Source organism: Phyllostomus hastatus, unplaced genomic scaffold, assembly GCF_019186645.2.
Source record: "Phyllostomus hastatus isolate PE091 unplaced genomic scaffold, TTU_PhHast_1.1 phas_contig_196, whole genome shotgun sequence".
Lineage (NCBI taxonomy): Eukaryota > Metazoa > Chordata > Mammalia > Chiroptera > Phyllostomidae > Phyllostomus > Phyllostomus hastatus.
The window spans coordinates 22514001-22537576 of record NW_025333709.1 but is presented as its reverse complement, the minus strand read 5'-3'; the positions used below and the strand labels follow the sequence as shown (position 1 = coordinate 22537576).

Below are 23576 nucleotides of genomic sequence, written 5' to 3'. Positions count from 1 at the left end.
TGCCGCAGAGGTCACTTGTAAAGCCCCTAGTAACCAGTTCCCAAAGTTGGGAGCTGGTTGCCAGGGGAGCCAGCCAGCCAGCCGTGTGATCAGAGGGCTGGAACTTGCTGTCCTGTGTGTCCCTCCTCCATCTCCCCCCCTCTCTTACACACACACACACACACACACACACACACACTGGAATTGGGTGCAGAACCCTTATAATCAATGCACAGAAGACGCAATGTTCAATAACTATGAAAAATGCCCAGCCTTACTAATGATCAAATAAATGCATACTGAAATGAGATCACTGTTTGCCTTTCTGTTGGCGAAGATGAATGTTAACACTAGCATGACGGTATAACTTCCATCCAGAATGAGACTCATCTGAGAGTCAAAGGGAACACTATAAATATTATCCATATTTAATCACAGAATAAACATATGTAAACCGAGACCCCGCAGCCAGCCCAGTTCCATGGTCTCCCGGGTTAGCGCGTGCTGAAGGGGGTGCAGGGAGATGGGCGTGGTCATACACCTGAGCAGGGAGGCCACGCTGGTGAGCAGAGCTGTACGTACAGACACAGAGCATCTACTAATGCACTCCTAGATGAAAAAGCAAGTTTTGAAATACCCAGGTTTGTTTTGGGTTGCATTTTGTCTTAGCTCGAAGCTGATTATTTAAGTTCTCTCTCTGCAAGCTCCAGGCTCTTTGAAGGCTAAGGCTGTGCCTTCAGGTGGCGCTTTGTATGCAGCTGGCCTCCAGCGATAACTTATAACAGGTGTGATGATAGCTCACTCATGTGCTCGTTAAAACAGACCTCTGCCGATCAGCTGAATTTTAGTTTCAAAAATTTTGTAGTTCAGATTGAGTTACTAAGTTTTTTCATTTACATTTCAGTCTCTAAATGTTTCTGTCCTACCTGTTTCCTCTTCCATTTCTGTGATAGAGTTTTTGACCTTGGCTGACTTTGCAGTGTCGCATTTGCAGGGTTTGCCTTTCGGGGCTAAATTTAGTTCTTCTGGTTGTTACCAGTTGACAAACAGTGCAGGGTTTCCCTTTGACTCAAGCCTTATTCGGGCATAATCCCCTGGGCACCTCGGAAGCAGAGTCCGGGGCTCCAGCTACACAGGTTCTGATTGAGTAGGTTGTGGGTCTGGCCCAAAGAACCTGCTGCTTTTAATGATACTCGAGCCCATTCTAAAGTGTGTGCCCTGATTATTCCGAGAATGCTGACTTAAAGATTCTGCATGGGTTGGCCCGGACGAGCATGCGTCTGCTGTGCTTTCTAAATAAACATGGAGCCTTCATTAAAATAGAACGGTATTGATATTAATTAGCACTAGTGGTATTAGTATTAATACCACAGACTTTAGACCAAAACGAGAGTTAAAGGACCAGAGGCACCAGGCACCTTCTGCTATCTTCCTGTTAATCTGCACCCGGCAAGGTGCCCGTCCATGCAGGCAGCACTGTGCCAAGATGGTGTGGTCACGTGGTCACGTGTTTTCCACTAGCCGTGGCCAGCACGTAACCGGAGTGTCGACTAAGCCTGGTTCCAGACAATCCTCTAACTAGGACGTTTGATCCTGAAGGGTTAGAGGTCACTGGTGAAAGATCACATACCTGTTGCTATAGGACTAGAGTGTGAATATTACTGTTGCAATTTTAACTCTGTTTCCATAGATAACTTTCCCCATTGGTTGTATTTAAAAGTGCTCTCGATAATTCTGAAGCTGGCCGTGTGGTCCTGTAGGCTTGTGTGTCTCCTCACTGTCACACAGGTGCACCTTTGATGCGGGTCCCTCTTCGGGTGCAGGTTTTCAGCACCCTTTAGTGTAGCTAGTGCTGTGCAGCCACAGCGACTTCCCCGGAGAGTGGCCCTGCCTGCGGTTCTGGGCTCTGCACTTCCTGTCCATCGCCCCACGCAGGCGGGGAGCAGAGAAGGGAGGGACCCGGCAGATCTCAGCGGCGCCACGGTGTATCTGGAATGGCTGGTGTGACAGTGCTGTCTGGGGTGACCCTTATAGTGTGGCCTTGGGCGCGTTATTGAACCTGTGAGCCTTGGCTTCCTCCTGTGAAGATGGCAATTGTCACTGACTCGTGGGACCGTTGGGAAGGTTGAGTCACTGAACCTCCAGTGCTTAGCACGTCAGTACCTGGCACAGAGGAGGCGCTCTGTAAATGCCAGCTCCTGTTGTTATTGATCAGGTGGCCGTTTCCTTCCTTGACACCTGTCCTTTGAGGCCTTTATACTTAACGTGTTAAATCATGTGTGAAATTTTTAAAGGGACCAGATCCTTTTTTCTAGTGAACACTTTTTAACCAGGGATCTACATGCCTTCCTTAAAAAGATACAGTGGTTCCCCTCCCCACTCCCATTATTCGAAGTTTTACTTTCCACAGATTCAAGGAGCCCTCATCCACCATGGTCCAGTGGTATCGAATGGATAATTACAGGCCCACAGAGGGCCCCTGTTAGCCCACGCCACGGTTCAGGGCGGAGAAGGCAGGATGGTCCTGACCCTAAGAGCACCCCTTCGGGCGGGTCGCTGACCACTCCGCTCTCTCGTCAGCATTGTGCGAACTTCATCCTGTGTGAAACCCCACTGCCTGACCACGACCACGAGGGAGTGCGAGTGTGCCAGCGCGGGAGCAGGTCACGGGGTCAGGCCACAGACCCCTCTTTGCCCATCCAGCCCTCCGTGGAGCACGCCCACTAACAGGGGTCAGATCTGCGCGAAGAGCTGGAGATGGGAATGGCTCCTACGTTGGAATGAAAGCTCTTGCTGTGATGAAACGTTCCATTCTACGCCTCACATCCTTCACCCTTGGCCCTGTTCTCCTTGATGCATGAAAGTCTAGTTCAAAGGGAGCAGATGGTGAAAGGAGTAATAAAAATAGTCGAATACCAATTTTCTAGATAATGGCCTAGTTTGAAGTTATACTGGGAAAATTCTCTTCCTCTCTTTTTGTCCTTTTAGGACCATTTTTCTATTTCTCCACCTCTGGCCTTTCTACATTTTTTTTTCTTGCTAGTCTTTTCCATATTAATCAATTGTCAACTGAAAATATTCCCAGACTTGACTTTGTATAGTTTTAGGGTTCAAATCCATGGTTTAGCCATGCTAGGTTGTGGCAACAAAGTGCAGGGAATTATTTTGTTTATAATGAATGACTCAGTGTGTGCTGTTTTAGGGACAATATTTCATTTCCTTTTTAGCTAAGGGGATAAGTGTCCTTCATCAGCCTATTTGGTTTAGTAAATCAGTATCTTTGTCTTTCTCTCTCTCTCTCTCTCTCTCTCTCAGATAACCACTATGAAAATTATAAACTATAAAGTGACAGAAAAGAATCTTACGGATAATAATAGACTATATTTTGAAGGGTGAATTAGAAATAAGTATGAAGTAATGCTTACATTGAGACATGTCTATCAACTTCTTGCTCTTTCTCCGCATGTCTGCTGGCCGGTGTCATCTCTGGCTTTGTTTAGCATTACAGGCAAACACACTTCCGGCAGACGAGAGGACGTCCTGTTCCTCAGCCTGGAGGTTGGCCTGCCTGGTGTGTGTGTTCCAGCATTCACAGCTCCATCCTGGGTTAGCCCAGTCTCGGAAACAGGGAAAGCGAAGGGTGCATAACCATCTGTCACGTAGAAGAGATCTTGGGGGGCGGGGGGAAAGACACCCTTTGGAAAAGAGAACACTGTGTTACAAGTGTACAGGAGACTTCGTTTGCCATGTAAGTGCAGACACGCCTTGGAAGAGTTGATAGCAGAGCTTACTAACACAACACGGAGCCCTGGGGGTACGTACAGCGAAGACCTAGGACCAAGCAGTCGTCCTGTGCTCTGACTTGCTAGTGAAATCCCAGCCCAGCTGCCCTGCGTGCTCTAGGGACTCTGAGTTACCTCTGTTTGGTGTGGCTTAGACGCCGGATAGCTAAGGCTCCTCGGGACTGAGCGTGTTCACGTGACACGGCGTGGCTGAGGAGTTAAAGAAGAGGCCCGAGGAGAGACACGGGACACACGGGGGGAGGGCCGGGGTGGGGGGCGGAGGCCCGCCCTAGAAACTCGTGTTAGAGCAGACCGATACCCTGCATCCACTGTGGTTCTCAACGTCTCGTCTTTCTTCGTTTCTAAAACCTTGATAATGAGGTCTTTTTGGAACTGTGGTGCTTACATTTCTTTAGCCTGCCTTCTAGAAGAACTGTGCAATGGGGGAAGGAACGCTGTGGGACGGGGTGGGACAGGGTAGGGATGGATTACACTTTCTCTGTGTTTTAAATATTCGGGCAGATCAGTGTGTGATACTATGCTTACCTTTTATAAAGCTTTACCTGTCTTGATTTCTCTTTCAGGAATGACTGCATTTGAAGAGTTCTAAAAGACTGAAAACGTAACGAGAGATGAAGTTGCCCAAGAAATATTTTTTATCTTTTACATGACTGCTATTCTGGAGTCTGCAGGCCTACGGAAAAAGCTGAAAGGAAATCTTTTTGCTCTGCTGGATACAGAATTCAGCTGGCGTTGAAACAAGTTTTGGTTTAAAAAAAAAACCTGACAAAAATTTATTATATGTCCAGGGAAGAGAAGAACTGATTTTTTATCTTCCCAGCTACTTTCAGCCACTGCCCCTCCCAGTCCCCCACCCCTGGCCTTCGTGTGTACCGTTCTTCCAGAATGATCACTGTGTACAGTGGAATTACTTGTGTACAGTCTGAGCTGATGCTCTCTCTGTGTGTGAGAGTACACGTGTGTGTGTGTGTGTGTGTGTGTGTAAGTGCTTCTGTTCCCACAACCCTTACTTCCAATTTTACACTGGTTGTAAGAAGATCTACAGTTTAACTGTTACAAAAGATAAAGATGACTCTTGGGTGGTGGAAGGTCCTTGAAGATAACCCAGTCTAGCCCTGAGACACTGACCTCGCCAGAGGTCACAGAGTCAGACGGAACTAGCTGGTGGACCAAGGACTCACCATGCCGTTCTCTTAGGTCACGTATAAAATATTGAGAGTTCTTTTTTTTTTTTTACTTGAGCTAAGCAATTCTTGTTTAGTCCACTCAAGAAAGGGGAAAATAAGTTAAAGTTACAAAACCAAAAAACCTCCACTGTCCTGGCAGGTGGGCCCGCCCCTCCCTCTGGCTTCTTTTCCCTGGTGCACTTGCTGTTTTGCAGCTTGTAACTAATGCTTGTCATTTACAAGAACCTTGGTGGTTACTTCCCCTCTGGGCTTGGAAAACCCTACTTTTTTTTTTTTGCCTTAGAGTTTATGAAACTCCTGACAGAATGCAGGGGACATTGGTGGCCGGTCTGGGCCGCAGGCTGGGAGGGCCCGCGTGCAGGGAGATCTCCGAGACCTGCCTGCTTGACACTCCTTTTATTTCAGAGAGGGAAGGCACATTTCTCGTTTGGCTCCAGGAAGGTGATTTCCATGAAAACGTATCTGAAAGTAGTATTTACTGGACATATGCTCATTCCATTCTGTTTCTGGCATCAAACTAAAAGTTCCTAACCTTTTACAGGAATGGGAGGTTTAGTTCATGTTTGCACAGGGGACTAGAGGAGGTCAGTATGGACACAAATATCACTGAGGTCCAAGAAGTAGCAATGTAGGAATTTGGGGGATGTGAATTAATGTAAATAATATATGTGCGGTCTAGACCAATATTTTCAGTTTTAAAAGAAGAACACTTATTTTGTTGTTTAAAGAGTATGCCCTCAAAATGGTGAGGGATAACATGTAAGATATTCTTCAGCTTTAAGTATTTTTTAACTTTATTCAGGTCAGAGAACTTTTTTAATAGCAATACAACAGGCAAGAGAATACCCAAAAATATTTAAAGTTGTATATATGCCAGTAGTATGTTTTAAATATTTTCTAATACTTGAGCAGTTTTTGTCTGTCTTCCAAATATGCCAAATGTTAAGCATTCAATATTTTCAACACATCAGCTTTCTACTGGTTTCTATGACCTAATAAATACTCCCAAGTGTTCCCAAAGCAACCGATGTTTACAGGCCTGGTGTTTTCCCTCCTCCCCCCCACCAGGGGTCGGGCCCCGCCCCCGCAGGTGCGCTCGCCCGAACACTAACGTGGACTGACCCCGGGGGTCGAGAATGAGCTGGCTGACACCTGGATGTAAAAATTTGTAAAGGAAAATTTTCACCCTTTTGAGTGTGAAGTGTATTTTTAACTGTCTGGTTTGTACTTTTACGACTTTTGTACTACCAAAGCAGAGTTAAAAATAAAAACGTCAAATGCAGTGTGTTTCTTATGTCTGACTTGGCAAGTAATCATGTGGCTGACTCTGCTCATCAGAGTTTCCCCCCATGGCAACACCATTGCTCAGCCCCGCCATCATGATTTTTGAAATTGGAAGGTAATTTTGGATATATAGAAGAATTGCAAAAGTAGCACCAAGAGTTCTCGTATGCCCTTTCCCCTCGTGTTAACGTGTAACCATGGAACAATGATCAAAACTAAGACTCTTACCGTAGGTGTATTATAACTCATGAAGACACAACTTTATTTGACCTCTCCAACTGTCCTGCTGACGCCCTTTCTCTGTTCCAGGATCCCCCACTGCACGTGGTTGTTGGTCTCCTTTGTCTCCTCTGACGTGTGGTTCCCCTTCTGTCTTCTCTTCTGTTTCATGATCTTGGCGCTTGAGAGTGTAACGGTCAGTTTCTTTGTAAAGTGCCCTTCCACTGAAGTTTGCCAGCCCAGCCCATCTGATTGTATCAAGGTTTTGCGTTATGGAAGGCATCCATCGAGGCCTTCCTCGTTGCATCACATCTGGGGAATGTGATGTAAATATGTGTGACCGGTGATGTCGACCTTGACGGTTGGCTGAGGTGGTGGCCACCAGGTTTCATTTGGGTGATGTCATTATTTTCCTTTTGTAAGTTGAGGTACTTTGAGATTAGGCAAATATTCTATTTCTGCTTAAACATTCACCCATTAATTTTTACCATCTGTATTGGTTTCTTAGGGCTCCTGTAACAAATTACCACAAAATATGAGGTTTTTATTCTTTCACAGTGTTGGAAGTCAGAAGTCTGAAAGGGAGGTGTCTGCAGAATAGGTTCCTTCTGGGGTCCCCAGGAGAGAATCTGTCCATGCCTCTCTCCGAGCTCCTGGTGGCCATTACCCACCCTCAGTGGTCCTTGCTTTGTGGCGGCTTCACTCCAGTGGCTGCCTCCAGCCTCCCACGGACCTCCCCCCTGCGTGTGTGCCTCTGTCTGCTCCTCTTCTCCTAAGGACGCCTGTCGGTGGGTGTAGGGCCCACCGGAATCTCGCATGACTGCATTTGAACTTGATCACATTTGCAAAGACACTGCTCCCAAGTAAGGTCACCTTCACAGGAGCCTGGAGTTGGGACATCAGCATTTCATTTTAGGGCAGGGGTGTCTAACCCTCGGTCCAGGATGGCTATGAATATGGCCCAACACAAGATCATAAATTTACTTAAAACACTATGAGACTTTTTGTGATTACGTGTCACAGAGTATTTACGTGTGGCCCAAGACAACTCTTCTTCCAGTGTGGCTCAGAGACACCGAAAGGTTAGACACTCCTGTTAGGGGCTACAACTCACTATACTATCCACTAGGAGGTTGTGCCTCAGGCTCTTTGACCTTGGAATGGCTCTTCCAGGTTGGTGCCTGTGTCCTTTTGATTCAGCTCCATTCTCTCCCTCCTTCCTTGTGCCTCCCTCCCTCCCTCCCTCCCTCCCTCCCTCCTTTCCTTTCTCCTTCCCTTTTGCCCTTTCTTATTTTCTGGGACCTTTTCCTTGCCTCAGCCCTGGAATTGACCACTAATTGAGGAGCCCTGGTTGCTCTTTTTGAAGAATGAATGTTTAGAAATAAAGGTCAGGGCACTAGGTGTGCTCGCTGATGCTGGGCTGTCACTGCTTCCAGCCTCCTCATAGGAATAAACACACACACACACAGAGTACGAACCCCTGTGCATACATGCATTTTTATTTATTTCTGTGTCTATTTTTAAAACAGAAGCATGAGTCCAGACTGATACCTCTGACTCCAGTCCAGCTCCAGATGGCTCATCCTAACTTTCCACTTCTTTGTAACTTTTCTGTCCTGCAGTGAAGAAACCTGGCTTTTATCTATAATTTTTAATATATTCGCCCACCCCCAGCATACATATAAAACAGCTGAAATATATAGATATGCCCTTCAGAGAAACAGATTTGCCAACTAGAGCACAATGTGCTCTGTTCTCTCAGTTTTTAGCCTCAGCGAATCCAGGGGTAATGCTGTTCGCCAGAGTTATGGGGTCGGCTCCTCTGTTCCCCAACCCTTCATCGTGGTCATGTGATCCCATTTTAACACACTCATTTGTCGCCAACTGCATTCCGTCATTCATTCATATCCTGGTTAAACATGTAACAATGCATATACGGCAAACTTCACTCCTTGTAGTGCCTCATTGGATTTTTGACTGAGATTAATTTAATTTAATTTATTTTATTATTTTTGCCTCGGCAACAAGATTATCAATACCAGCTTATGCTAAGGAAGTGGAAAAACTGATTTTTATAATTTTCACTTTATGAAAATGAAGATACCCAGAATATATGTACCAGGGTGGATGTTAGAATTTCTGCCCCCACTCCCAACCCCCCCCCCCCGCACTGTTTATAGTCAAGAGGAATCAAAGTTGACGCCTTTTATTCTTCATCAGCCTTTTGACATCGTCCCCAGCACGGGTGGTGCGGGGTGGGTGGGGCTGGGTCACTGCTCTGCCTTCTGCCTTTCTCAGCTTGTGAGGGGAGCGGCGAGCAGCTGGGCAGGAAGCACCTGCGACCATTCTGTTCCACGTGGAGATGGAACGCCAGACTCGCAATGCCCGCTTGAACGATTATTCCCTCTCTCGGCACCAGCAGGTCGTGGGTGGATTCACTAGGGAGACTGTCCTTGGCCGTGTATGCGCCTGCATTTTCTTCCCAAATCTATCTCAATATGTAGCTTCCTCCACCCCTATATAGCCGTGACTTGGAGGAACCCTTCCTCCCTTCCCACTGAGCACAGTGGAATGTTGGGGCTGGGAAGTGGGGTCCCACGACGCAGTTCTTCTTGCCAAGGGCTTGGCTGTGGTCACAGTGGAGTGTGTTCTGCACCCGAGGTTTTCACCTGCTCTTGGACTTTTTGTCTGTGGGGCAGGTTGGTTCTACCCAGAGCTTCCTTTGTTCATTCCTCATCTTTCCGGGATTGTTCTTCAGGACTGTTCTTGGGTTCTCCTGGGAGGTCCCTCATTGTAGCTGCAAACACGTGTAAGGGACACCTGGGACTTCTTTGTGTCCTGAACTCCGTGGCGGCCCAGCTGGTGTGCTGTCCCCGGGATTCCGCCGGTGACCAGGCGGGAAGTCCTGTGCTTTGCAGAGCTGACGCTGCCTCCCTCTGCTGGCGGAATGTGAGAACTGCGTGGCTTCTTGGCCCTTTGCTAGGTGCTTTCTGAGGATCTGGCGCTCCGAAAGTGCTCGTGATTATTTTCGGAATAAATAAATAAACAAAAGTCTACCTTTAAAAAATGAAGGAGTATCATTAGCTATTTTATGCAAGTAAAAATTCAAGTTTGGGTTTCTCCCAACCCATTTTCTAACCCTGGCAGATTGTCTCTACAGTCTTTCTCATCACAAACCCTGGTTTCCTACCTGGGAGGCTCGTGTCCTCGCCTGTGTTACCTGGGATGCCGGTAGGGCTGACTGAGCCCCGTTTTAGAGGAAACTCCATGCCCTGAAGCCTGTCGCAGAAGGGGTGTGACCAAGAGACGGAGTACGATCTTTGAGAAAGAGCCGACCTTTGCCTTTGAGTTTGGACTGGCTCCGCCACTCACCGCCGTGCAATGCTGGGGACATTACATCACCTTTCTGAGCCGCAGGTTGCTCATCTGTAAGATGACCTAGCTCGCAGGGGTTTTAAGGATTAGAAAACTGCACGCAAAGTTACTGTGCCTGCGGTGACCTGCGTGCCCCTCCCCACCCCCACCCCGGCCGAGGGCACTGCCATGGTCAGCAGCGGGCTTGGTGTCTCGGCGGTGAAGATCGCTGTGGATCTGTCCCGCCATGGCGGATCAGTGGGGCCTGTGACGTGGCCCAGCACACGTGGCTTTATCCAAGGGTGGAGATGAGCCAGAAAACCGTTTGTTCTGACGATGAACCTCAGGGTTCATAACCTTCGCAGAGGCGCCGCAGAGTAGAGGAGGATTCAAGTTTTGAGGAGGTAGGAGTACTGGGGTAAAATAAAAAAGGTCATGTAAAGCACAGCGGAGGCACCTAGCGAATAATCTTGAGATAACATTGTACGGTGTCGGGTGGTACTGGAAACATGATTGACTAGCCGTTCTGCTACACACCTGAAACCAATACAAAATAATGCTGAGTGTAAAGTGCAATAGAAAAAATTTTAAAGAGTAAGAGGGAAAAAAAGATCTGAGCAGGAAGAGGGAGTGTGTGTGCAGGGGGCAGCTGCCCAGCATCTGTCCCTTCTGGAAACGACGCCCACTTCCTTTGGAAAACTCTGCCTCCCTCTTCAAACCCAGCATGTGCCTTTCTGCCCCGACTAGCAGGACATCGCCGAAGTGGGCACATGACCCTCCTGTGGCTGGCCTGATGGAGCCCCTCCTTCAAATATTTGCCAACTAGAGCTGGAAAAGGGGTTCTATGTCTCTGGAGGCTAGAGCTACAGGCTCAGTGGCTGGTGGAGGCCACGTTTCCTATTAAGTGGCCGGAAGCTGGTCTGGAGAAGGAGGGGGCGCACAGAGGGAAGAGAGGCAGTCCGAGCTGCTTTCAAGCCCCAGGCTCGGTTGTCCCTCAGGCCGAACTGCCTTTCTGAGTTTTAAAAATGTGCCAAGGACATTTCTCTTTGTCTTATCTAGTTTGGGTTGAGTTTCTATCACTTGCAACAACAATAACGACAACAAAACCCACAACTAATGTGATGACTCAGAGAAAAGGGGACACGTCAAGCCGTACAAGGGCGCGTGGGCAGTGAAGCCCTGGTGACACCCGGAGCTGCCTTGGACCTGCAGCCAGGGGGCCTGGCCATGGCGTGGCTTCTGCTCTGAAGTGCTCGTGTCACACAGGTGGGCACAGGTAACCATGTTCTTGGTGATTGAAGACAAAGAATTGAAGCAAACACACAGAAAGTCTATAACAGAAAGAGAGAGAGCAGCTTTATTGAGCAAAGTACACTCCACAGAACATGGGAGCAGGCCAACTCCAAGCAGAGACTGACCTCAGGGGCTGGAGGGATTCTATTCTTACAGGGCGGTTATATCCTGCCTAGTTTTGGTGGGCTTTTATTGTGCATGTACAAGTAGTTATATTACTTTAAAGCTACTGTGCATATGGTCTCCCATGATATTCCTTTATTGGCCACTGGGGAAGGGGGTTCCACAATGTTAATTTATTATAATGTTATTATAATGAAGCAGGGATCATGTAGCATTTTCTGCACAGGTGCATTCATGGTTCACCATGATTCAGCGCTTTTCCAGAAAGCAGGAGCAACCAGTGTTAGAACAGGGTCTCTGTCCTGTCTGGATGTCCTTTATCTTAGCCCCGGGGCACTTCCGGAGTTTCCTCCTTCCCGACTGTCTCCAGCCTCACACGCACAAACCCTCTCTCCTTCACTGCCCTCCATCTCCCCTTGACTTGCCATTAGGCTCATGCTTATATCTCCCATAAGAGCACAGCTTCGACATTCAGATGTTTTTTGGCCTCCTGTGACCCTAAATTCTTTGGATCTCAATCTTCTAACTATAGCATGACGATGACACGTGCCTTTCAGGGTGGTCGTGACGATTCCATGAGCTTGGGCACAGGGCCAGCTACGGCCAGGTACGCTCAGCATTCATTCAGTGAGCTGCCTCAGCACTGCCAAGTTCAGACCCTCTTTGGCAAAACAAATGATAGAATGATGGGAGTCTGGCCATTTGAGTGTTGATGCTTGATGTTTCTGCCATGTTCACACTGCTTCATGTTAGAAGATGGACCTGGGGCAGGGGTGGGGAGTAGGGGTGTGGGAGGAAACAGGTAGAAAGGGAACTGTGATATCTACTGAGCCTGAAGCTCTCCTGGTGCCAGGTCACATAACTTAAGTGAGAGAAGGACCTCATTGTCCTGGTGTTGAATGGACCCAGGTCACAAGGTAAGGGGCAAGCTCTTTGTTTGTTCAGGTTGTCATTTCCTTATCATATGATAAGACATGAATTTAGTACAGTCATCTCAGTGAGTCTAAAAAGAACTTGATTGCTTTTTATCTGCAAGTTAATCTAGCTCAGAAACTGGGATAAAATGCTCTTGGAATTGTAACATTATGGGTTTGCTTATTATGAATGAATATCTTCACATTGCCCAACACAAACAGACACCAAACAGAACCACCTCTCTGGAGTAAACCAAGCCTGCCAAATCCAAGGGTTCTGTCCTGCATTAAAAATGCGTTTTATTTATAAAAGTTTATTTGGGGCAAGGAAGGATAAAAGAAGTAGACCACATAAATATTCATTTCAAATGCAGGATGACTGAACATAAATGGCTGTGTGCCCTACAATGGTTACATGATTAAAAATAATGAAAATAAATCAGAAATTTTAAATAAATTTAAGGCTTCCCCAAGATTTTTGCCTTGAGATGATTATTAATGATGTAGGTAGAAAGGCACTCTCTAGTTTAGAAATTGTTTAATATTATTAGAAGTGGTTCAGAGAGCTTTGGTGGCCACAGCCATCAAAATTCAGTTATTCAAAAAAGTGGTGTGTGCTGCTCATAAGAAGTGGTCCAATGTGAGATGATTTTTGCTGGGTAACAAAAGGACACCCAGTGTTAATGATTTACCTCCTGCTGGGTGTGTGCTAACCACTTTACACTCTGTATCTTAGGTAAGTCTCTGAGAGCCTGGACGGGGGCACAGCCACCACTCGTGCTTTACAGGTGACAAAACCAAGGGGGAAAACATCGAGCTACATCGTACTGGCCATTCACGTGGCAAACAGGTGTGGCCCCGGGGCCCACCTCGTGCTTTGCAGGGTAAGAAATTCGTGGTCCCATGATCATCGTAAAAACTCAGCTATCATTATCGATAGGAACAGTCTCAGAGATTTTACAGATAAGTTCTTGACTGTAACTTTTCAAATCTTCATTAAAATCTTCCTCAGAACCAGAACAACAACATCTTTCTTCCCCAACTGACAATACGAGTAATTTCACTTTCCCAAAACCGAATTGTTCTGATCTCTAGTGTTTTAAGTTCCCTCCCCTTCCAGATCTCAGAATTCATTCTATTGTTCCGATGGTCGCAGCCCCTGAGATAACAAAGACCAGAGGCTTCTCTTCTTAGACGCTTCACATTTGATTCAGCCCCTTTTCGTCTGATGGCAACGTGGCTGTCCACAGACAGGCTGTATTACGTATTCCTTAAAAGGGCCCCTTCGTTGTTCAGCCTGAGGTCAGCGGAGATTCTGCTGCTGGCTGGCTGCGTGACCATGTAAAGGAGGAATATAGCCTGTGAGCCTCCACTTCCCCATCTGTGGAATGGGATGACCATACCCCACCTCACGGGGGCCTGGTGCACTTATGTGAGATGATGCACTGAACTCACTGCTTAACAAAAAGTTGTTAAAAGTTTAAACAAGTATAAAAGTTTAAAAAAAGGTTGAAGCTACATTTATACTATTAAAAACAAAAAACTATGACTTGGTGACCCCCAGAAATTACTACTGAATAAAGTTTCTATAGCAGCAAGTATATTATTTGGCAAATTACATTGATATAGTGGCTCTGCAGATATTCTTCTTGTTACCACTTTCTTCACCATAAACGTCAACTTTAAGTTCTGTGACAGCTCTTGGTTCGTCCCTTGGATGATGGCTGGTGTCACAGAAATCTTAGAGCTACACTCTTAAGGCCTCATAAACGGGTAATTTAAAACTTCCCTTTGTAAGCAGCAACATTTAAGACAGAGAGAGCATGTTTGTTAATGGGACCTTCCACCCTCTTTGACCTGTGAGATCTTCCTTGTTTATGTAAGTACCGAAGTTTACACGTGCCGCCTCCATAGCCGTAGGACTATTTTGGAAAACGGAAAAGGTTGAAATTTTTTTTCACATTGGGAATGAAATTATTTTTTGTAGTTGTTTTAAAGGTTGGTAACTGAGGTCAAAAGAAAATTTTATAGTTTTGCTTTTAAAATAGCGAGATCTAAACAAATATTCCAATGAGCCTGTCCACCAACTGTCTCACTTACTTATGTGAGTCTGGAATGTGCAGTTTTGATAAGGCAGGTAGGTAAAATTCTTTGGCTACTTTCCTGACTCTTGGTCATATTTTACCCTAGTTTCTTACTAACTATTCCAAAAATGCTTAAAAACAGAAAATGTAGCAGTCTCTTGGAAATCGGGCTCACAGGGTGGGGTGGGGGCCGACAGAGGAGCAGCGCTGGGGTACGCATTTTCATGTTTGCTTGTATTCTCAGTGTGTGGCTCGCAGGCACACGGATGCTGTGCATGTCAAAACCGTGCATCTAGTTTTGTCTGTTTACAAGGCACTTTGGCAGACAGTCCACGTGAGCTTCTCTACATCAGTGGTCTTCAAAGGTTCCACGCCCAGGGATGTGGAAAGAGAATGTTAAAACTCTAATGTTTAATTCTCTCATCTTAATATTGCTCTATGAAGTATATGACATGTTTATGGTACATGCAGGTGTTACTATAGAGGCAATCTACCATCAGGAGCCGAGAGAAAAGCAACTTCTGGGTCTCATCACACAAATGCACGTCCTTTTGTTCTTTCTCTTCCAGGATTTTAAAGGTTGATTTCAAGATGAATGGAAAACGTGGTCAGCAAAGCTTCCCACTGCTTGGCCTAAAGCCTTGATTTTCTTAAGGTTTCTGTCTCAATTCGGGTCCTCAAGGTAACATGGTCTAATCACAGACACCAAACCTTCACCGGATGCTCAAATTCTATTCTCTGTCCACAGACCACCTCTCCCCCACCCGTCAAAACCTTGTTGTTCAAATGGAGCAAGGAAGTTGGAGAATGTGGACGGTGAATGATAAATGTAATTTCTCTCAAAGTTATACAGACTGTGCTCCAGCGGGCTTGTATTTATGCCTTTATGACAACACAGCACAATCTCGCAATGAGTATTCAGAGTCTCAGTTACACGATGTTTCTCCAACTATCCTGTGAAGAGCTTTTGTTCTTTCACTCAACAAGTGACACTGAGTTCCCCCTTCTGTCACCCCCCCGGGGATCTAGGCAAAGGCACTTGCTTATTATAGTCACTTTAGTGGAAAAAAAAAACAGTTGCTAGTGCAAGGGTGACAAATGGTGGTGGGAGGAAACGTGAGTCGGGGCGGGGCACACACAGTGCAGTGCGCAGAGGATGTGTTACAGAACTGTGCCCCTGCTGCTGCCTGTGTAATTTCATCAGTCAGTGTCACCCCAATACATTCAATAAAAAAATTACAAAACAAAACAAAAATTGCTAATAGTCAACTCCAAGCAACTGACTTCAGCGTGTGGGTGAGAATCATCTGTTACCAGCGTGTTTAATAGGTTTGTCTAAACCGTTGTTTCTTACCGTAGCTGAGGCTGCTTCAAAAGTCAGACTGTGTCGATGTGTCCACCATAACTTGATGCGTTGGAGAAACTTACAAAGTTAGTAAATAAAGGAGTAACTTTTCCCAAAAATTAACAGGAAGAGGATGGACCATGAAGAACAAAGTTCGGCTTCTCTGTTTAATTAGCTCTACTTCTGAAACAGAGGATTTCACAATGAAGGAGGTTTACACTTGAGGGGCAAAACTAAACAGAAAGGAAGAACTTCCACATTTGTATCATAAAGACTGGTGCAAATAGGAGTCCCCTCGGTGGAAAATAAGGTTCAAATCTAAGACTGGAGGCCACGTGCCTGTGTCTGCACGCAGACGACAGCACGCAGGCAGTCAGGGGCTCTCCGCCCACGCGCTGGCACCTGCTGCCTCGTGCATTCTTCCCGGGGCCCCTCCTGCTTGGGGATACGGACAGGAGAGGTCAGAAGAGAAGAGATAATGTTACCCTTTTGCTTTTTTTATCCATACCTGAGGATATGTTTTTTTAAATTGATTTCAGAGAGAGAGAGAGAAACATTAATCAGTCACTCCCTATACACGCCCTGACCAGGAATCACACCCACAGCCTTTTTGTGTATGGGAGGTCACTCCAAGAAACTGAGCCACCTGGCCAGGGCAGAGACTCTCACCCTTCAGAGCAAAGGCAGTGTGAGGCAGAAAGAGGGAAAGGCGAATGGCCCACAACTCCCAAGCATACACAAACAGGCGCGCGCTAAGAAACCTCAAATTCCCTTCATTCTTCTGGGGATCTGGTCTGACAGCTATAGCAACTTGCTACTATCTACCTTAAAACTCAGGGAAAAAGATTTACTTTCATAGTATTGTACTAATTCAACTTCCTCTAGTAAAAAATGAACTCTAACTTCTTAGCTCAAGAAACATACATGTAATACACAAAAAAGCCTTAAGATCAAGATTTGACCTGGTAAATACCCAGTGGTACAATTTGCTAAGATCGTGAACTGCGTGTGATGTCCACTCCTAACCACAGCCAGTGCCTTACACCGAGAGTGCATCTGAGCTTTCCAGTTCTCCAGAATGTTTTGGGAAGGCTCACTGTTGTCGGCAGACTCTTCTGCTAAGAGGTGGCGGCAGGCTCCGGAGAGCAAGCACCGTGCGGAGCAGGATGCTCAGGCAGCTGCCAGACACCCTCATGGATAGAGCCAAGTCTGGAGTTTCTTTTCAACCTCAAGATTTTGACTTTCCTCTGACATTCTTTGGTGGAGTCTGGACATTGGGATAAAGACACAAGGGGCCAGGATTACTTTAAGAAAAAAACAAACTTGAAATTCTTGGTCATCTGTTCACTGTTTGAAGCAGTTATTTGCCCGAAAAAGAACCTTTAAAACCTGGGAGAGTTGTTAATCATGGTGAACTATTTGCAGCAGTTCTCAAATGTGAAATTATGTGCGTACGTAAGTGCAGAAGTGGTTCTGGGCCAGGGAAAGAGACTTGTTTGTGCTAAGAAGCTCACCTCACCCCTCTCTTGTCTGAACTTCCTTCTTTAATCCTTCTGTTTCAGAGATATCAGTGGGGACTACAGTCCAGTTCTCCTTCCCCTGGACCAAAGGTTTAAACCCCTTCTGTGTTACACTAAATATAAATACAATTTCACAATTTCAACCTCTTGCCAACTGGCTCTTTCCCAGGCTGTTGTGTTGTGAAGACCTGATGTTCAAAGACTATAAGCTGCCCGCCTCAAAATGTGACGCCCATTTCTCCTTCTCAGTAACTGAGTCCTGAATTTATTTGAAAAGCCACGTGCACAGCTAGAAAGGTACATTTTCTTAGCCTTTCTTGCAGCTAGATATGGCCAGATACTGACCAATTGACCAACGAGGTATATGCAGAAGGGCTGAATTATACTTCTTGGAGGTCCTTAGTAGAGAGGAAGTGACATCTTCTGACCCTTTATTCTTTTTCCTATGTGGAAAGCAAATGGAATGACTGGAGCCCCAGCAGCTGCTATGGACGACGTGGTGAACTTGAGAAGGAAGCCAAGATTATAGAAGGGGCATGTGTCACTCATACCATGGAATGCTCTACCAGCCCAAAATGCATCCTCCAGACTTTTCTACAGAAGAGGCAAGCAAATACCTTTTTTTATGAGCCATTTATCACATGCAGCTGGGACCTAATCCCAGCAGATACATTTGGGAAACTGTTGAAGGAACTGCTCTGAAACATTAAGTATTCGGTGTACCAAATACAATAGCAAACACATCTCCAATGCAATTAATGGTGCCAACAGTTTATCTTTTAATGGTTCTGAGTGACCTTGTGTGTACGGGTGACCTGTCACCAGACAAACCCATGGTAATGTGTGTCAGTTAAGCATTTCTTAGGGCACTATCCTTAAAGATGCCGAAGGCTCAGAAATCATGTTTTATGTTGAATAGTTACTAAAATGCCTGAGGGCATTATATATATTTCATAGTACCAGCATCTTCCGTTGTGAGGATGTAAACATTGATTTAAAGGGTGTTTCTAACTAAGAAGACTTATTTGACTGAGTGCCTACTATGGGACAGGCCTTATGCTCCACACTCATGCAGTCTCATTTACTCTTTACAAGTGCACGCTGTTCTTGTTCTTAATTAACAGGTGGGCGGACAGAAGGGGTCGACTACTTGCCTGAGGTCGTGTGGCCCAGCTGGAAATCAAACCAAGGTGAACCAGGTTTCAGAACGGGTTATGAAACACCATACTAAAGCATCTTCCACGTTTACATTTTTCTAGATAGTCTTGACAATCCTAGAAATTCTCTGTCAATTCGTGTCAGAATGGCTGTCCCTGTTTTTATAAGTTAGAAGGCTGACACCCAGAGATGGCCTGTTTATCCTTAAGGCCCAGGCAGTCACATTGTCAAGGGTTTGGATCCCAAGGACAGGGAGCCAAAGTCCTCCGCAAAGTGACCTGATCTCCTCAAGTATGATGGAGAAGTCTGGCTCTTTAAATTAAAAAACCAAAAACCAAAAACCAAAACCACCAAACGTCTCTGACACTCAGTCTGGGAATATTAGAAGCACCATTGAGTCAATACAGGCAGCCGCATGATGTTGTTATACTTTAATCAGAATCAGGCATTAAATGGCATAAAGCACTCTATATGTCCCTTCACTTTTCCAAATTTCATCAACTTCAAACACAAACATGACACAGTTTCAAGAATTATTTTGACTGGCCTCCCCAATCCCAAAGGAGATTAAAAAGTAATAATGTAAAAAAGTTAAGGTCAAGGTGTCGTAATGGCGCAGCTAATGACTAACCATTTGTTTATTCGTGGCTTCCACGCCACCCTGAGTGCTGCTGAGCTTCACTGGCTGTCAGACAACTGGTTAGTGATTACTTCCCTGGGTGACTGTCCCTGCACGTGGGCCATGCTCTGGCGCGGGGACACAACAGGCACTTATAGTGGGGAAGTTACCTCCTCCAGGATGGGTCCAACGTTTGGCTCTTGAAAGCAAGATAAAGAATTAACGAGGAGAATGTCCCGTGAGTCCGTGCTCCTGGGCTGAAGTGCTAGGATCTCAGCGCATCTGCACCAGATGCTGTGGGGAGCTGTGGGGAGCGGCGGGCAGGCTGGCCCACTCTGACTTTTGTTCCAGTGTCCTGAGTGATGGGCCATCTGTGCAGGGACACTCTCGATCGGAACGTGGCACGGGAACTCAAATCATCAGAACAGATGCTGGCTGTAAACAATGGGCGAGGCTGCACCACTCGCTGCAGGGATATAGCTCCGTGTCTGCGGAGCAATCACATCCCCGGATGCCCCTCACCCCCTCACGACCCTAGCTTGTTTGCATGCGCAAAGCCCCTACCCTAATCCGCCTCGTCCAAGTCTTCTCCTGCAGTAGCTGCTTCTAGAGCTGCCAGGGCTTCCGCCACTGCAGCGTCCTCGTCCTCTGTCCCCCCAATCCCATCTGCAGCACAGCCGGGGGCATCCTCCCACCCATTTGTCGGATGGGCCACAGGCACGACCTGGGCAGGATCCTCTTCTTTAAAGTAGACGCTCAGGGCTTCTGCCGCCACAGCCTCGTTTAGTGAATCCCAGCTTCTCTTCACGGAGAAGGGCATGTTCAAACCCCGCCCTACCACGTCAGAGTGCATTTCCTCCAGGGGTGGCTCCTCAGGATGGCTCTTGAAAAGGTGATCTTTTTCCTCGTGATCCACGGTGCCTCCAGCTAAGCCCCAACACTGGGGGTAGTCTGGGGCTGGTATCTGGAGGACGTGGTCTTGTACTCCCACGGCAGGGCATTCTGCCTTGGAAGGGACCCTGGAGTCTCCACGTCCAATGACTCGGGTCTCTTCCGAGGACTGCAGCGCCCAGTCTGTTTCCCTGGCGTCCCCTCCCTCGAGGAAGGGTGGAGTCAGGTGCACACGGTTCGCTGTACCGGCCCAGGAACTTGTGCCACCCTGCTGGGACCCGGGATCCCCAGGGGGCTGCAGGACCGCAGTGGGCCCGATGCCATTGACGGCCCCGCCAGTCTTCTCCGCACAGTGTCCCCCTCCTCTGTCGCCTTGAGGGTGCGGTCCCTGGGGAGGCCAGCAGGGCTCCTGCGGGCCAGCTGTTCTGCCTCTGCTCACAGTCCTCCTCAAGCCCTCACCCTGAAGGTCATGGTTGTGCACCTGGACTTCGCCGCTCTGCTTGCCTTTCAATTTAACCGTGTCCTCTTCATCGAACTTGCAGCTGTTCACTTCGTTGACGTAGCCAGGCGAGGGCACTTGGACCGGGTCGAAGAGATAGCTGGGGTGAGAACAATGAAGGTCAGTCGGGCTCACTATCAGCTTTACTTATTGATGACTATTAACCGCTAATTTCTACTATTAACAATTCCTTCTCTTCCTGTTAATTGCTATGATCAGTTACTCATTTAAGCCTGTATGTGTGTCTAAATCAAGTAGACACAGTTGGTGTAAAAATGTCCCACCACCGGAACTAGGTCTTAGGAGGGGATCCAAAAAAGGGTGGGAAGATGGCACAGAAAAAGCGATTCATGCAATTTGAAAACAAACCAAAAAACCCCCAAAAACCCTAAATGTCCAAACACAGGGAAATAACTGGGTAAGTACTGATGGCACACCCCCTCAATGGAATATTATACAGTCATCAAAATGATAAATAGAAAGTCTGGACTGGCATGAAAGACACTTATAAAATAAATTGTTTTGTAAAGTCTAACATTCCCATTATGATTGCAGTGGAGTAACACTTGTATATGTATGTATGTATCTGCATATATATGGATAAAAATACATACGTATATGTATAAAGGTATGGCATAGAACTATAATAATAATAAAGATATATTTGTTAAGGAAGCAACATCATCCGTTAATTTTCCCTTTATTTTACGGAGAATTCTGTTCTATTGTCCTTGTTCCGGAACGGAATCTGGAAAACACTGGGTGTACATATGTGACGGGGACGATTTATTTCCAGCGATGCCGTGCTGGGCGTCCTCTGAAACCCAAGCTTTTCTCTGCACTGAAACTCTCTGGAGAAATGTAAATTCAGCCCCAACCAAATTCAGTCTCAGAGAATGATGGGGTTCCCAACGTCTCTGAGAAGGAAGCAAAAAACCCCAAACAGTTTAAAAATCTAGGCCACTTGTCCTCTTAAATGATATCAATGCAGTTCCAAATTCTTAATTTCCTGGCCATGCCGGTCCTGCCCCGAGCTAGAGAAATGCCTCCATGTGGGAATCATGGATTCCTCCATTCCAGTGAGTTGTGTTTTTTCTCAACTTTACCTGTGTATCATTTTACAGCACCTGCACCCCATCTGGATTATTTTCTGTTACCATCTGGAAAAAGGAAACATAGAAAAGGAGAAAACACAGTGAATGACACTTTAATATAGATTACGTTTGCTTTTTCTTTCTCAGATACTCACGAGTAGTGGAGTCCCGGGTTTTTGGCAGAAAGATAACGTGTGGGCCTGGGAGGCACAGGAATGCCTTTCTGTATCGAAAATCGCCAGTTCAGAGCTCTTGCACGCTCACTGACCCTTGTCTCTGTGTCAGACCCTCCCCCAGCACTGGGGGTTGCAAATGTCTCCTCCATGTTGCAACTGAGCAAATACAGGTTGGAGAATGCTGGGGAGAGCAAGGTGGGGCTGAAAAGGACCTGTGTGTTTTCTATTCCACTGCCTTCTTAGGGGGACCCGGCAGCAGACATGTAAGAGAGAGGAAAGGTGTCCTCGACGGGGGATTAGCTACTCAAGTATTTAAAGACATCAGCATATATATGGCAGCCGCTGTGTGTGTTCCATGGTAGAGACCCAAGGCGGTGACAGCCAGGGTCATCAGCACAACCTTCACCGGGGCTAAACTGCTCCTGCTTTCCCTTCCCAGGGACGATTCTGGCCGTAATTCATGGACTCTACTCTCTTGTGGTTCAAGGACATGGCCTCTTGGGCTTCCAGGTTGCAGACAGACTCATGTCTGTGCCTCTTTCATTTCTCAACAGCCCACTGTCTCCCGCCCTTTCCCAAGGTTGCATCCCCTTCCTCCCCATAATTGGCCTCTGAATAAAACCCTCTCTTCATGTAAAATTGACCATATTGTTCTGGTCTTTCCTTTGAAAATCCTACAAATGAGTGTGGAAAAACCTTTAAGTCACTCTCCATCTCTAATACGTATGACCTTTAGACAGACAATCCCATGAAAGAACAGAAAGCCCCAGTCCCTCGGTCTCCACTAGACGTCGGCGCTCGGAACAGAGAACGATCCTTGGCTGGGTCACCGCCTGCCCTGCTCGCTCTTTCCTCCTCTCAGGCATGGATGAATTTCCCAGGAAGCTGCCTCACAAGCCTTTACCCACCGAGAAGATGCCTGGTGTTTTCCAAGAAGTGTGGACCGGTTGGTTGGTTACGGGAGACGAGGTTTACATAGATAAATCAAATCCACAAATAACCTCCTATGCAGGGGTGAAAAAAGCCCACCCCCAAAAGATATGCACATCCTCATGCCTGCAACTTGTGAGTGCGACCTCATCTGACCAAAAACAAACAAGAGGAGGAGATCTTTGCTGACGTGATTACAGATCTGCGATGGGAAGATCTGCCTGGATTATCTAGTCCAGAGCCCAGCTCGGCCTCCTCCTGGTTACATGACTTTGGGCCTCAGCCATTTCATCTTCAAATGGGGATAATGACATACCTACACATGATGTTGTTGGGGATCATACGAGTTAATACTCATACTAAGCATATACTTATTACTCAGCTTCGTTTGGATACAGCATGCTTAAAAAAAGATGGTGGCCTTGCACTTGAAAAAGATGTAGCCTACCTGCATGACAAACGCATACAAACAAGAACATTAATACCAGGTGATACTTGTTCTGGCATATGGGCCAAATGGTGTATTTCTACCGACTGTGGCACTAATTGAAAGACACAAACCCCAAGTGCGACAGAAGTTCTGCAGACAGAAGTCATTAGGGCTTAGCCCACGATATGTGTGTACAACTTTTTTCCTTCTTCAAAGCACTCTCAATTAAATTAACCATGTCCCAAACCCAGGACCGTGTGTCCAGCCTCTGCTCCCCATTTATGTCCATTTTCTGCTAATGATCCATGAGTCAGCTGGATAAACAGGATACAATGCACCACGTGCACCTCCTTCCCTCCATCAACCCCGTCCTCCCCTCTTGCCCGCTTTTCCTCCATCCCCTGCTCTCAAACCCTGCCCCCTCCCGCACTGGCAGCACCTCTGCTTACCTAGGACTCTACCAAAAAACAAAACAAAACAATCAGCCAGGAGGATAGGGGCCCCCCAAAAAAAAGGAACGAAAGAAAAGAAAAGGCTTTTAAGTGTTTGAGAGAGGGTGAAATGCGAGCGATAAAACATAATTGGAACAAATGTAAAATATTAATCATTGAAAGAGATCAGCCACCTTCAGGATGGTGAGTTGAAGCGTCGCACAGGGGGAAGGGTTCCTTCTG

At 46.6% G+C, this 23576-nt stretch overlaps 2 protein-coding genes across 11 annotated transcripts in view; one reads left to right on the top strand and one right to left on the bottom strand.

Annotated features, from left to right (window-relative positions):
• The window catches only part of RELL1 (RELT like 1), a 60855-nt gene extending 54604 nt beyond the window's left edge, over positions 1 to 6251 (top strand). The window contains exon 7 of the mRNA XM_045834640.1: positions 4346 to 6251. The gene's annotated coding sequence lies outside the window, so the exon portion shown is untranslated. The remainder of the gene's footprint in view (positions 1 to 4345) is intronic.
• A 12428-nt stretch (positions 6252 to 18679) lies between these two features.
• The window catches only part of CUNH4orf19 (chromosome unknown C4orf19 homolog), a 78905-nt gene continuing 74008 nt past the window's right edge, over positions 18680 to 23576 (bottom strand). For all 10 annotated transcript variants that reach the window (XM_045834450.1, XM_045834448.1, XM_045834449.1 and 7 more), the window contains 2 exons: positions 21379 to 21432; positions 18680 to 20372 (listed from right to left, as the gene is read on the bottom strand). In XM_045834450.1, coding sequence (XP_045690406.1) covers positions 19448 to 20372; positions 21379 to 21410 — 957 coding nt within the window. In that variant the 5' untranslated portion in view covers positions 21411 to 21432 and the 3' untranslated portion in view covers positions 18680 to 19447. The remainder of the gene's footprint in view (positions 20373 to 21378; positions 21433 to 23576) is intronic.